The following is a 13,265-nucleotide window of genomic DNA, read 5'->3' as shown; positions in this document are numbered from 1 at the left end:
AAATCAACGTGAATGTCAGAGGGCGCTGCTTTTTTCTGTCGCTTGAGGACATTTTCTGCTTGAGCAGCAGCATTCTCAATGCGAATGGTAGTGACCAGCTGCGACCGCCTGCGTTGTGAAATCGCGCTAGAACTCGTCCTTGCGCTCAATTTTTCTTGCTGCCAACTTACCATTGGCGAGCCGCGCATGAGAAAAACTCTGCTGGTGGTTCACAGAGTTTTTCTGGAACTCTGAGACTGGAGTGGGGAAAACTCTGCAAACTTCACTGGCGGAGGAGAGTTTACCGCCCACCCCTAATTTGAAAAGTATTCATTTGTGGATGGGGAGCCAGTGGAGCTCCTTGTGGAGCTGGGTAATGTGCATGCAGGGTGGGAGGCTGCGGGGAAGCTACCCTGTCACCCATGACCAAGTTAAAAACAAACTTAAAGTTGGGCGGAATAACACTTGCCGTCAGAGCTGATAGTTCAATACATGTCCTACCAGAAAAGTAAGCTGAAAGCACACAGCAATTTGCACCTCTCAAAAGAGACAACTCTTTCCCCAAACAACCATGCCAGCCCAGATTACCAAGTTACGGCGTCTGTATCAAAGGATTCCCTCTTAGCTCTGCCAGGAGCGATATGAAGCTACAGACCTTTTCCTTAAACACAGCATGTCAAATAATTGAATGCGTTGCTACACCCTATGTCATTATAAACAAAGTGATCATACTACGAAAATCTTAGCCAAATGAGACAGAAATCCTCCCACTTCAAATGGAAATATATCAAACTAGATTATTTTAAGAATCAGATAATTGGAGTAACTTACTTCAAGTCTTCAAACCTGGTTTAATAAAATCCACCTTTCAAGAACTCGTTCCACAGATACTATGCACGTACACTAGATCAGAGAAGAGAACAAGAAATTGGACTAGTGGGATATATTCTTCCACAAAGACAAGCTCCATGATACAGTTACTCACACAAACATTTAGTCAGCAAGACCAGCCTCACAAAAGATATTACATTGGACAAGAAGACTGGAGACTGACATGCTCAAATGAAGGTCAAACGTGACATCATTGACGTAGTTGGTCTTATGATAAACTCCATTGTACAAGACCAATTTCAAATTAGATTCTCCTCAATAAAACACCAAGCCCAATAGAACAGTCTCAAAGAAAAAGGCCAAACGAGGCGATCACAAATAGAAGAAAGATGCTGCCTTCCCAAACAAGGGGTCAAAAAAGGGAAAGCACGGCCCATGTCTAGAGAGTTTACAAGGCCCTGTTGGACAGGTTTCCATATCTTCCCACACAGGGCATGCCTTTATCTTTATTCCTTGTTCTACAGTCTACAGTCTTTGGTACCCCTCAGTGGTTTTGCTTTTATGAAGAGCCACTTGTTGCATTTCAGGGTCTATGCCTGGACCTCCTTGATTCGGCCATTAACAAACTACAACATATATAGACTTTTCCATAAGGAAAGCAATTGCACTAAGAACATTTGATCATGTGTCGGGTAACAGGAGAAAACATCAATTGCTTCCTGTGAAGCAGAGGGTACCTTTTAAAGCCCCCTGATTCATGCCTTCATGTAGATCCCTAATTGTGCATTCTTTCTTAGTAGTGTCTCGCTATCTATGCCTTTGTAGTGGACCATCAAAGCACAGGCCTTCCTTTTGCATCTTCTTCGGGTGTGCCGTCAAAGTGTGTGTACCGAGAGCACAGTGTTGGGCCTTAGTGAGGAGTACTTTCCTCCGAGATCCTCCTTGATCATGCTTTTCTAGAGGCTCTCATGTGAAAAAAATGCCCTGTAGGTCATCTTGTAGGGAATGGGCGCTGTAGTATTCTGCGTCTCCTCATTCTCTGTATGTCTGAGTTGGTGTCTGGAATGCTGAGAGTGAATGGAGTAATAACGAGGAGTAGCTAGGAGATAGAGACAGTTGTAGGGAGAATGTAACCCTGACAGGACATACCTGCGGTTGCTGTAACCTAAGGGCCAAACATGAAATAAAGAACGTACCTCTCACCTGAATGGCTCCAGATGATTCTTGTGTAAAGACCCTGCCCTCTAACTTCAACTGTCGCCTAAGGTACCGCATGAAACATAGACCAAGTTTTCACTTTTGGCTCTTATGACTGGATTCTCTGTAGACAAACAAAGTGCCTTTGATCATTCACACTAGGGAATAGCGCTGATTCTGGTCTTCCTTATGACCTCAATGCCAAGAATTCACTTTTGTTCATCCTTATTGTTAGGTGCTTATCATCCGAAACACAGGAAGATCCGTCACCATTAGTAGGTCTTCATGACATTTGGAAAGATGGCTTTGGCTGACTGCACAATGCCGAAAGTCCAGACCTGAAGATTTTAAGACCTGCTACAGCAGTCCACTATGAGATTAAACAGGAGCAGTTATGGTATGGATGGAGCTGATACGGGCTCCTGTAGGGTACTTGGTTCTTTAAACATCATCGTCATGGCCAGCCTGGCTGAGTATTGTCTATGTTGCAATTGTCAGCTGTATTTGACTTGAATGCTTTAACCTCTACCGCGCCAGCGGGTTTTCCCGCTGTGCGCTGAAATTTGAAAATCGCGCGTAACATGACAAAGCCAGCTCGTCATGCGCGTAGCGCAGGTAACGCCCATGACGAGCTGGCTTTGTCATCAGCGCTGAAGGGGTTAAAATGTATATTGGTTGCGATTATTATATACGTGATTGATGTATGTACCTTACTAATGGAACAAATTAAATAAACAGATCAAACAAAAAATGGGACTAAACAGGAGCAGCATCAGTGCTTCTCTATCACTAAGCCTATGACGCCATAACAAGGGATGTTGATCCAGGTGAAAAAACAAGATTCTATTTTGTATATTTGAATGTGAGGGGACTTGGGATAAGTGCCTAAAAACATCAAAATACCACAAACCCTATTAGTGAATTAGAGCACTAGAGTAGGAGGCTTAGGCTAGAGTTCACAAATGATGTCACTTTGCTAACTCGCACCCATATGCATTGGGTCCTTGATTTTCTCGTTTATACAAAAAGTAGGCAAACACATAAAATAGATTTTGTGGAGAAGTGTGGCTCAATGGTTAGAGCGGCAGACCCTGATGCAGAGGTCTAGCCCGGGACCAGGGTTCAATTCCCCGGCTCGGCGGGTCTTGGGCTCAAAATTCCACGGACCTGATAAATCTCGCCTCGGTGCCTATTCCAATCATGGAGTTCCACTCTGCAACTCTGGGCAATAGCTTGCTTAATCTCCACAACGGCCCCCACAATGCTAAGGATGCCTGGCCTCCACCATGGGGGTGCCCAGGAGTGGACACCTCACAGGGTAAGCCAGGATGGGTTCCAAAGCGGTATTCGTACAAGTGCCTTGAGACCCTTGCGGGTGAGTAGTGCGCTATACAAGTATCAATTTACATATTTTTCTATGACCATCCATTGACCTGTATCCATGATTGTGCCAGTCCATCTCTGTACATCTTACCTGTACAAGATGCCTGTATTGCTCAGATGAGAGTACAGCCACTACGCGTGGCGCAGAATACTACCCACTCATAAAGAGAAGTAATTCAGATTTCTTATGCAAGTGTCACTCTCTCCCTCAATCAGAGAAGACCACTATTATAGACGTCACTCGCTCCATGACACCACAGCGCTGGAAGATGACCCCTCCACTCTCTAGCCTGCAGAACAGTGATATCTAACCTGTGAAGCTCACCTCTCCACGTTGGGGGCAGATAGGTAGTCGAGGAGGGACCAAGCCTTTAGAAAACAAGCACTGGCAAAGCCAATTCATCTGGCCTTCAAGAGCTACTGGCTTTGTCATTGTTTTACAGCCATTCTGAAGAGCAGTGTGGTTAAAACTATTTTTTTTTAAGTGCTATGACATGGCCAGCCCTAAGGGGACGGAGGAGCACACTGACAACAGAGGGTGGGTGGGAGGGGTTCGGGGCAAGCGCACTGCAAACATAGGCTGGGAGCGAGGGGCTGAAGGCAAACAGAGAGACAACTGAGGGTTGGAGGGACATGCTGGGGCGATCTGACGGATAATGGTTAGGAGAGGTGGTGCAACAAAACAGATAACTCAGTGTTGGTGGAAAGGGCTGAAGGAAAGCAGACAGACGATCGTTGGTGGTCAGAAGGGGCTGGGGAAATCAGGAGGACCATGGTAGGTGGTCAGGATGGACTGGGGCAAGCAGACAAACAGAGTGGTCAGGAGGGCCTGGAGGCAAGTAGCCAAACAACAGAGGCTGGTCGATAGGGCCTGGGGCCAAGCACATGGATAATAGAGACTTGGGTAGGGGGCTGAAGCGAGCACACGACAACGTATGGGACAGGAGAAGAATACAAAAGGGGGGAGAAGTACAAAATAGAGATAGCTGATAAGCACACACACTCTTATAGATTGTTTAAACAAAAAGGAAAAAGTATCGCCTGAAAAGCAAGTAGCGGAAGAACACAAGTAATGCATCAATGCTGCAGGGGAGGGGCAAACACACAAAGAGGACGGAAGACTACAGAAGCGGACAAATTAGAAGCAAGCAAATGAGAGTGACAATGAAACCAACCAAAAGTAAGGAATGGGCGGCATTTAAGCCCCCTGTAAGGTAACAAAAGGTCTCGCAACAGACAGCTCATGTTCTGCCCTAGGCGAAATCTGAAACGAGGCTACTTGACATTTCACACAGTATCTGTTCCAGCCCAGTCATTTGGGAGCTTAGCATACATTTCTTTACTCTAGAAGGCCTCATTACAAAATGTTTTAAGACCAATGGGTTAGTAGGATGCCAGTGACACCCCGATGAATGGTGCAGACACTCGCATGCCCCTCGGAAATTCCCGGTGGTGACAACTATTCCGGGAAGTTGGCCAAGGCCAATAATGTAATTAGCAATGGGGAAATATAAACAATGAAAAGTCATTTCACTTATTAACTTCTCCAAACTCTTCTACAGGTGTAAAAAGACTGCTAAATAAAACAGAACACAATTTATAACCGTGTAAAGGTATATTTAACTGTCGAAACAACTGCCCGAGAAAATAATGTGACATTTTCCCATCATGGTTTCATAAAAAACGTTGCAAATCAGTGTTTTAAATAACTTAACAGACGCGGCCAGGGGAAATTCCCCGTGTTTACCGGATGCGTGCCTTGGGATTCGACCCCCATCGCTCATTCTTTCTGGAATGCCAGACCCCCTTTCGATCGGTAGGACTGCGCCCAAGGACACCTGGATTTCCGATTGAACCACTTAAAATGCCTTTCTTATCTTTCTCTAAATACCCGTGTGTGCCCTTTCGTTCAGGTGTGTGAAAGGCGGGGGTGGGTTCGACGTGTTGACAGATGACAGACACGCAGGTGGGGGTCACTCTTACAACACGGGAAGAACAAGGTTCGAAAAAAATTAAGTCTTTTAGCGATAGTGGGGAGGGTGAACCTGAGGAGATAAAAGGTGGGGGCGGAGTGGTGGAAGTGTTGGAACCGAATGTAAGGAGGAAGAAGGCAACGGTCAAAAGAGGCAATATGAAGAGAGAGAGGGGCAGAGAGGAAGGGAGGGGCGTGTGACTTCACTGAAATAGGGGTTAATGAAACGCTGCAAAACTACTGCACGCCGTAGGGAAAACATTTTCAGTGCTGTGCATTCATTATTTACTACTTAACTTCCAAGTTTAGCGTATGGCTGCTTGCCCTCCTTCAATGTGCACAGCACTCTGTCCTGTTCGCACTTCATAAATAAATAAATCTATTAAATGATGTGACTTGTAACCCGGGTCTCGTCAGCGTAACCAGCTACACTGTCACTAAATACCTGAAAATATCGATTGTGAAATGGAAAACTCTGGGCTCGAACACGGCATCCCTGATGACAAGGTGTCACCTGGTCACTTTGGAGATCGGGCAGTCATAGGTGGTGTGGAGATAGGTGAAAGAGAAAAAAAACGAGACACGCTGGTGCGGGATGCAAGAACTAGAGAAGCAGGGAGGGGTCGCGAAAGACGGCGATGCAAAGTAGTAAAAAAAGAGCGGGAACAAGGAAGGATCGAATGAAAGATTGAAAGGAGGGGGGCATCGTATGCAAAGCGGAAAGTACAAAAAGGAATCATGAATATACAGGTTGAAAGTGAGACTAAGGTACGACAGTCCCTCTGCCTGTCCAAACGGTTAAACTTGACACTGCTGATCAAAGCCAGTCCCGCCCCCGCACAGCAGCGCCAGCGCAGCCCTGTAGGTGGCGGTAAAGTAGGAAGGAGGGACGGCGTGCAGGCTGTCTCAGTGGCTTCCTAAAAGGAGAGACACCCGGTATAAATGCACGGAGTCGCTGTGCAGGAGTAGCCGGACGCCGTCAGACAGAGTCCTGGGATTACTGCTCCCGCAGAGAAAGACCTCTCCAGGCCTGGCCTAGGAAGGGGGCAGGCAAAGAGAGCCCCTCCCTCAGCCAGTGAGACCCCCGCCACAGCAGCCCCCTCTGCAAACAAACGCGCCAGGGACACCTCAACTTTTGACACCTGGAGACGAGCCGCGGGCTGACTGCCCGGGACAGGAGGGTTGCAACGGGGCGGGCTGCACCGCGAGCGCGAGGGTCTCAGTCAGACCCAGAGCTGTTGGAGGAAGAAGGGAGCTCACGCCCACCTCCTGCGCGAGAAGGAGCGCCAGGACCCGTGCAGGGGCGCGCTGCGGTCCGGAGCCCGGCGGCAGCGCTCGTGCTCCTCGGCGCCCCCGCCCATCACTCACGCGCTGAAGGAAAGTTGACGGCTGGAGAAGACGAGCCGCTTCTGACGGCCCACGCGGGGGTCTGCCTGGGGAGCGCTCTGTTTGCTCGGCGACTAAAAGCAAACAATAATGTGATTTAGGGAGACGGCTGTTGGAACCAGCATTGAAACAAGCTTCGCCAGAGCCTGTCGCTGCTTCCTGGGGGGTACCTAAAGCCATCAACAGGTGTGAGCCCAGAGGAGTCTGCCTCCTGCTGGGCGCGCGCCCGCATCTAAAGGCTGCATGAGGAGCAGCCGGGACCCCTGGGCGCGGCTCCGCTGCCGGCCCGCTGACAGCAGGGCATAACCCCCATTGTCCCATTGCCCCTCGGGCTGACTCCCCGTGCAGACTCTCCTGGCTTCAGTGCAGAGGGGGGCCAACACTTCACCGGGGGAGGAGAGATGCTCCAGACAGGAGGAGGGAACAGACGCCCAGTTTTGTGGATCGACCTTTTGGAAATGAGATGGAAGTGGGGAGGAGGGAGATCGCGGAGCTCGGGGGAAGAGGCAGGGAAAGTTTGCAGCAGGGCTGAGAGTTTCTGGGGAAGGCAATTCTGGCTTTGATTGTGCCCCCTTCTCTCGCTGGCTGTCATCTCTGGAAAGAGCACCTACCGTCACTCCTGGAGAGGGGCTCTGCCTTCTGGTCAGAAGGCCACTGGTATGCTGGAGTGCAGCCTCAGGACATTTCCGAGTGTGCCTCCTTTTTGAGGAGTTTTGATAACATTGGACTTCACGACGGACCTTGTCTGCAGCACCATGACGCTTCCCAGGCATGGGCCCTTCACGGACCCTGCCAAGTGAAGGGGCCCTCAGTTCCCAGCCCGGTGCGTGCACCCCCTGCTCCTCCTCGCCAAGGACTGGACATGACCGTGAACCCAGCCTACATTACCATAGAAGTCATCATCGCCGTCCTCTCCATCGCGGGCAACGTGCTGGTCTGCTGGGCCGTGGCCATCAACAGCACCCTGAAGAATGCCACCAACTACTTCCTGGTGTCGCTGGCGGTGGCGGACATCGCCGTGGGGCTGCTGGCCATCCCCTTCGCCATCACCATCAGCATCGGCTTCGAGACGGACTTCCACGCCTGCCTCTTCTTCGCCTGCTTCGTGCTGGTCCTGACCCAGAGCTCCATCTTCAGCCTCCTGGCCGTGGCCGTGGACCGCTACCTGGCCATCAAGATCCCGCTCCGGTATGTAGGGCTGGGGGGCTGTAGAGGGAGTTTCGCAAAGTCCACTGTTGGCCTCGGAGATTAATGCTCAGGACCTTTTACGTGGTACTGCTGATCACATTAGGAATTTGTGGCCAGTTAAAATATTGCTATGTGGGCGATCAGTTTTGTCCAAAGCTGCTCCATGTGTTTTGTATGTATATGTGTGTCTGTGTATGTATGTGTATGTGTGTGTGTGTGTGTGTATATATATATATATATATATATATATATATATATATATATACACAAAAATGGTTGACTTTTATATATATATATATATATATATATATATATATATATATATATACACGCACAATTGAGCAGCACTTTCTTCTTCGTTTTGGTTGAATCATTTAGTCCATATGAAAAACAGTGTGTTAATGACTGTTCAGTGAGTAGGTGAATGTCCCTGTTAACGATACCACGTACCTTAAAGAAATGAGGTGTCTGCAGTGAATCAGAAAATATAGTGCTAGTTTCCCCCCTCAAAACTTTACATCCATTTTAGCTTATAAGTTATTGTCTTGTGCATTGCTTTGTTCATATTCGCCTTGAAGCTAGGCTTCCTCCTGCACTTTGTGTGTTCTAAACAAATACAAGTCTTTACTCTGGGTACGGATCCTGAGACCGCGCATCCCACAAGGAGTGCTCTACAGAGGCATTCCAAACTGATAAAGCCTATTTATAATACTTCTGGCCAGGTGACCACTATTGGTAATCTTGCACGGGTAGCTACTATGTAATTTTGGGTGATGTACTCACTATTACAACACTAGCAATGTTAGTAACCCAAGATGATTTTCATTGAACCTAAGCAGCGCTTATTACAGAAAAGATCGGAGACCCTTGATCTAGAGAATGAGTGAGAGATTTCTATGTTCATGGTGCCTCCAAATTCCCTTTTTTGTACTTCTTCCCCATAAAATCTTAGTTGCAAAGTGGCCCTATATCAAGTGTTATGATATGGCGAGTGCCTTTGTGTAGCACAATCCAGCCACTTGTATATCTCTGGTTGCCACTTGTAGTTCTGGAATTCTCATTAACAGAAGTTAAAGTGATCTGTTGATAGTTTGTTTGTGTTTCCTATTGTTTTGATGGGAGTCATATTGGTTAGTGGATGTCAAGGTTAGCATGCACCAATGTATGGATGGGCGATAAAATACATTGGATAGAGGTGACAAGAATAACTTATGGATCAGTGCAGAGCATGAAGAGCATGGATGTGTGTGCCAAAGGACACTACTGCATGTTTCAGTCAGCTGGGAGTGTATAATTTTCATAGCTATATGAAGATGTCACACATACTGGGTCACTCGGTAGCTATGGTAAGAGAAATGAGGTGGGAGAGATGCAGCATATTGCATTGAACAAAACCCTTACATAGCAGGATGGCTGGCCAGGTGTCCCAGATTCACCAGTTCAGTCCCAGTTATCCTGGCACATTTAGCTACCCCCAAGTTCCGTTTTTCAGCAGAGGTCGACTAAAAACACAAGGAGGCATGTTTTTGTGAATTTCAAGGCAGGGCTAGACAGCAGCTCTCACAGAAAAGCTATTTAATTAACATGCACGATACTGGGTTTAAAAGTTGCATTTAATACATTCCCTTAGTACCCTGCAGTCTGTGTTTCTGTGTTGATGAGCACTCTCATCTAAGTCCTTCTGTGCCCCATGGCAGTAAAATTGTAGTTCCTTCTATTTTCAAATGTCCTGTTTTTTGGTTTTCAAAGTCTGCTCACTCCGCACATAAATAAACCCATACCGCTCCACCTTGCGCCTAGAAGCTGTTCAGGCTGTGGTGGAGCGCTGGAAGCAGTGTTGCTAGAAGGACACTACATGCTGGGTGCCGAGACGATGTTTACAGCAGTTTCTTCGCGGGTGTGGTACAAATCGGTCATATAATTGAATGAAAGTGATTGTTTTAAGCAAGTCGGGCTTGTAGAGCGGCAAATGGTTCTTGTTTGGACTTGCAACACCCAGAAGAAACATGCGAAGTCACGCGCATTGGAGGGAAGGAGCGCGCTGTCGGAGGCTGCTCCGGACACCCTACTACCTGAATGTACGGCCTGGATGCGTGGGTGGGTGGGGCAGATGCACAGGAGGAAGGAGGGGCCACAACACGAGAGAGGGGAAAGCACACGTCTGCTCTCTAACTTTCAACAGGTAACCGCGGTTCTCGCTTAGTGATTTCCGCGCGCTCGCGTGTTTTACTAAAGGGCGAATTGAAGTCCCCTCCCTCCCTCCCCCTCAAAATTCCGGGCATTTTCTATGCAGCCGCTAGTTTCATTTTCTGTGAATTAAAGCACCTAAAAGCCACAGGGGGCGGGGCAGCGCGGCGCTCTACACATCGGATGTGGTTTTTCTATCGAATATATGCGTGACGTCCCCTGAATGTGTCAGTATCGCCTCCTCCTCCCGTATTTGTCCGCCATCCAACCACTTTCCTTACCGCGCTAGCGTGCACAACACGCTGATCACACTTCAAACAAACGGCATAGCTGCCACCTGGCTCCACGTCAGAAGAGAGGGCCCGCCTTTCCGGTCAGCAGCACTAAGCATGGCAGGACTCAATCCTGCTAGGCGTGGGCAGCTGCCCAGGGCCTCGCACTCAGCCCACCAGCATGGGGCCACGCACTGGTGATGCGTCCTGTCGGTTCCCTGGTGATCCAGTTCAAAGAAAAGTGTCACCTTTCTTTGAAATGGAGGGGCCCCCCTCCCCGGGCCTCTCAGGGATGGTATCTGGATACATAAGGGAGGGAGAGGCTCCCTTCAATTGAAAGGATACCCATTCACAGACACTGTGGGAGGCCCATTGTCCATCATTTTGGAGCCCCCATAGTTTTAACTTTTAGCCCACAAGCAATTCTCACACCTATTGGGCTGAAGGTGTGAGAAATGCTTGTGGGCTCAAAGTTAAAACTGGGGGGCGACAAAATGCTGGACAATAGGCCTCCCACAGTGTCTGTGAATGGTCTAGAGCAGTGGTTCCCAAACTTTTGACTCCTGAGGACCCCCATTGAGTCACCACTGGAAGCCGGGGACCCCCAAGCAATTTGTATGAGTTAAATTTCAAACATTAACCCCTTGCGCGCTCGTGACGGAACCATTCCGTCACGAGCCACGGTGGGGCTGTGCTGGTGACGGAATGGTTCCGTCACGGCCCGGCCGCTGCGCCTGCGCTGCGTGTTCTATTGAGCGGGCGGGACCGTGACGGAACCATTCCGTCACACGCACAGCGGCTCGGGACGGAGTGGTTCCGACACGAGCATGGGGGCGCCACATGGCCCCCCATGCCCCCTAGCGCCGCGGCAGAATTACCGCCGCGGCCAGGGGGTTAAAACAGTAATTCGAAAAAAATACACACGTGTGCACACAAAACAAATACTCAAAGTACTAAGGATTTTGGGGCCAGATGTACGACCATTTCATATAGCGCCTCGCAATCGGCGACACATTGCGAGTGGCAAATTGCGAGTCGCTAAATGAAATGTACAACAGTTTGTTTAACACTGTTTTGGGATTGTCAATGGGGTTGCAAATTGCGAGGTTCATTAATATTTATGAGCCTCTCGCAATTTGCGAGCCCATTGGGAATGCCTGCCCTCCCAGCGATGGTGGCTTGCTGGGCTCTGCAGGCCACCATGTCTCGGACTGCTTTTAAATAAAGCAGTTTAAAAAAAAAATGCAGCCTGTTTACCATGCATTTTAAAAAAAAAAAATAGAAAATTAAACGTTTTCGTTTCATTTACTAAGGGCAGGCAGAGGTCTCTGGGACCACTGCCTGACCTTAAAAAATAATTCTGCATGCATTTAGGAAGCGGTCCCTTGGGGACCCCTTCCCATTTGCGAATGCATTACCATCTACTTGAAGTAGGTGGTAATTGTGACTGTTTTGCGAACGCAAAACATTTGTACATGGTTCAGAGACTCGCTATTTGGAAGGGAATGCCCCTTCCAAATAGCAAGTTGCAAAACTTGTTTAGAGAGTCGCAAACAAATTGTAACTCGCGAAATAGGCTATGTACATGGCCCAATAGGTTTTTACATACGTAAAAGCAGATCGTACATCTGGTCCTTAGTATTTTATATTGAAGTAATAGCCCCTCTGTCACATGTATTTTATTTGTTTTGTAGCATCTCTCATACCATTGTAGGATGTCAGAGCACTTTACATCACACTCATATAGAGACATTGAATCATACATGTGAATCAGTGTGTATATAAAATGTTTAAAGAGTGTTTGGTCTGGAAAAGCACAAACTCAGGATTCAGAGCATAACACAGTGGCTAGCATTGACTTTAACATAAAAAATGTATTTCCACCCAAATATATCTTTTTAGCAGCATCAGGATAATGAATAACTGGGACAAAATATAAGTTACTAACTGGTACCATACAGTTTGCAAGCAGCTCTTTGATGACAGTTTATAGGTCCCTCTGCTAGATTACGATTGTCACTTATGAAGTGCACAGTAATAAAGGAATCTCTGTGACCAAAGCAGTGACCATGAACCTAGGCACATAAAATGCTGCTTTTTAAGATGCATGTTACACATTCTTTGCAGTAGGCACATTAATCCTCTGTGCTACATTAGTTAAAAACGAAGCTGCCACTGAACAAAACTCTCCTGCTCTCCAGCAGGTACATTAATCACTGGCATTCTCTTGACACTTTTAATGTTGCTGGAAAGCTGCTAATTATACAAGAAATGTTTCTGTGCTTTTAAAACTGTTGCCTACGGACCCCCTGGGAATGTGTCACGGACCCCTGAGGGTCAGCGGACCACAGTTTGGGAAACACTGGTCTAGGGTCATGGTGGCCCTGGGCAGGGAGCGTAGGTAGGGGCCCCGGAAGAGGGGGTCCGAGCGGGGCAGAGCGCGGAGTCCAGTAAAGAGGGGGAGGTCAGGGTGTTTGGAAGTGGAACAGAGCCGGAGGCCGCCAAATCCCTGCCAGGGGCCGCCACGCAAATATGTATCCATCCTCAGAGGATAATTATATTAAGGATATATATTAGCGTGGTGGCCCCTGGGGTTTAGTGGCCCTGTGCAGGTGCACAGCTTGCACATGCCTAAGGCCGGCCCTGTCCTTGCAAGGGGCCACTAATCTACATTAGAGGGGCCTCCCACATTCCCTTTCAGCGCAGGGCCTCGCAAATCCTAGAACCGGCCCTGTGTGCATGCATCTATCTCACTGCCCCGATCTCGACAGTGATGTTGCATGAAGTACTAGGACTGGTGTAAAATAGGAACCAACAATTTGAAGATGAAAAGTGGTAGTTTATTAGAAGAAAGATCCCAGCCACAGGTG

The 13,265-nt window shown here is 48.1% G+C and overlaps 1 protein-coding gene across 1 annotated transcript in view; it reads left to right on the top strand.

The window, feature by feature from the left end:
- The first annotated feature begins 7,471 nt into the window (after positions 1-7,471).
- The window catches only part of ADORA2B (adenosine A2b receptor), a 132,458-nt gene continuing 126,664 nt past the window's right edge, over positions 7,472-13,265 (top strand). The window contains exon 1 of the mRNA XM_078679992.1: positions 7,472-7,936. Coding sequence (XP_078536118.1) covers positions 7,611-7,936 — 326 coding nt within the window. The 5' untranslated portion in view covers positions 7,472-7,610. The remainder of the gene's footprint in view (positions 7,937-13,265) is intronic.

Source organism: Lissotriton helveticus, chromosome 3_1, assembly GCF_964261635.1.
Source record: "Lissotriton helveticus chromosome 3_1, aLisHel1.1, whole genome shotgun sequence".
In the NCBI taxonomy this organism is placed as follows: domain Eukaryota; kingdom Metazoa; phylum Chordata; class Amphibia; order Caudata; family Salamandridae; genus Lissotriton; species Lissotriton helveticus.
Note: the sequence above shows the minus strand (reverse complement) of the source record. Positions and strands in the feature narration are given on the sequence as shown.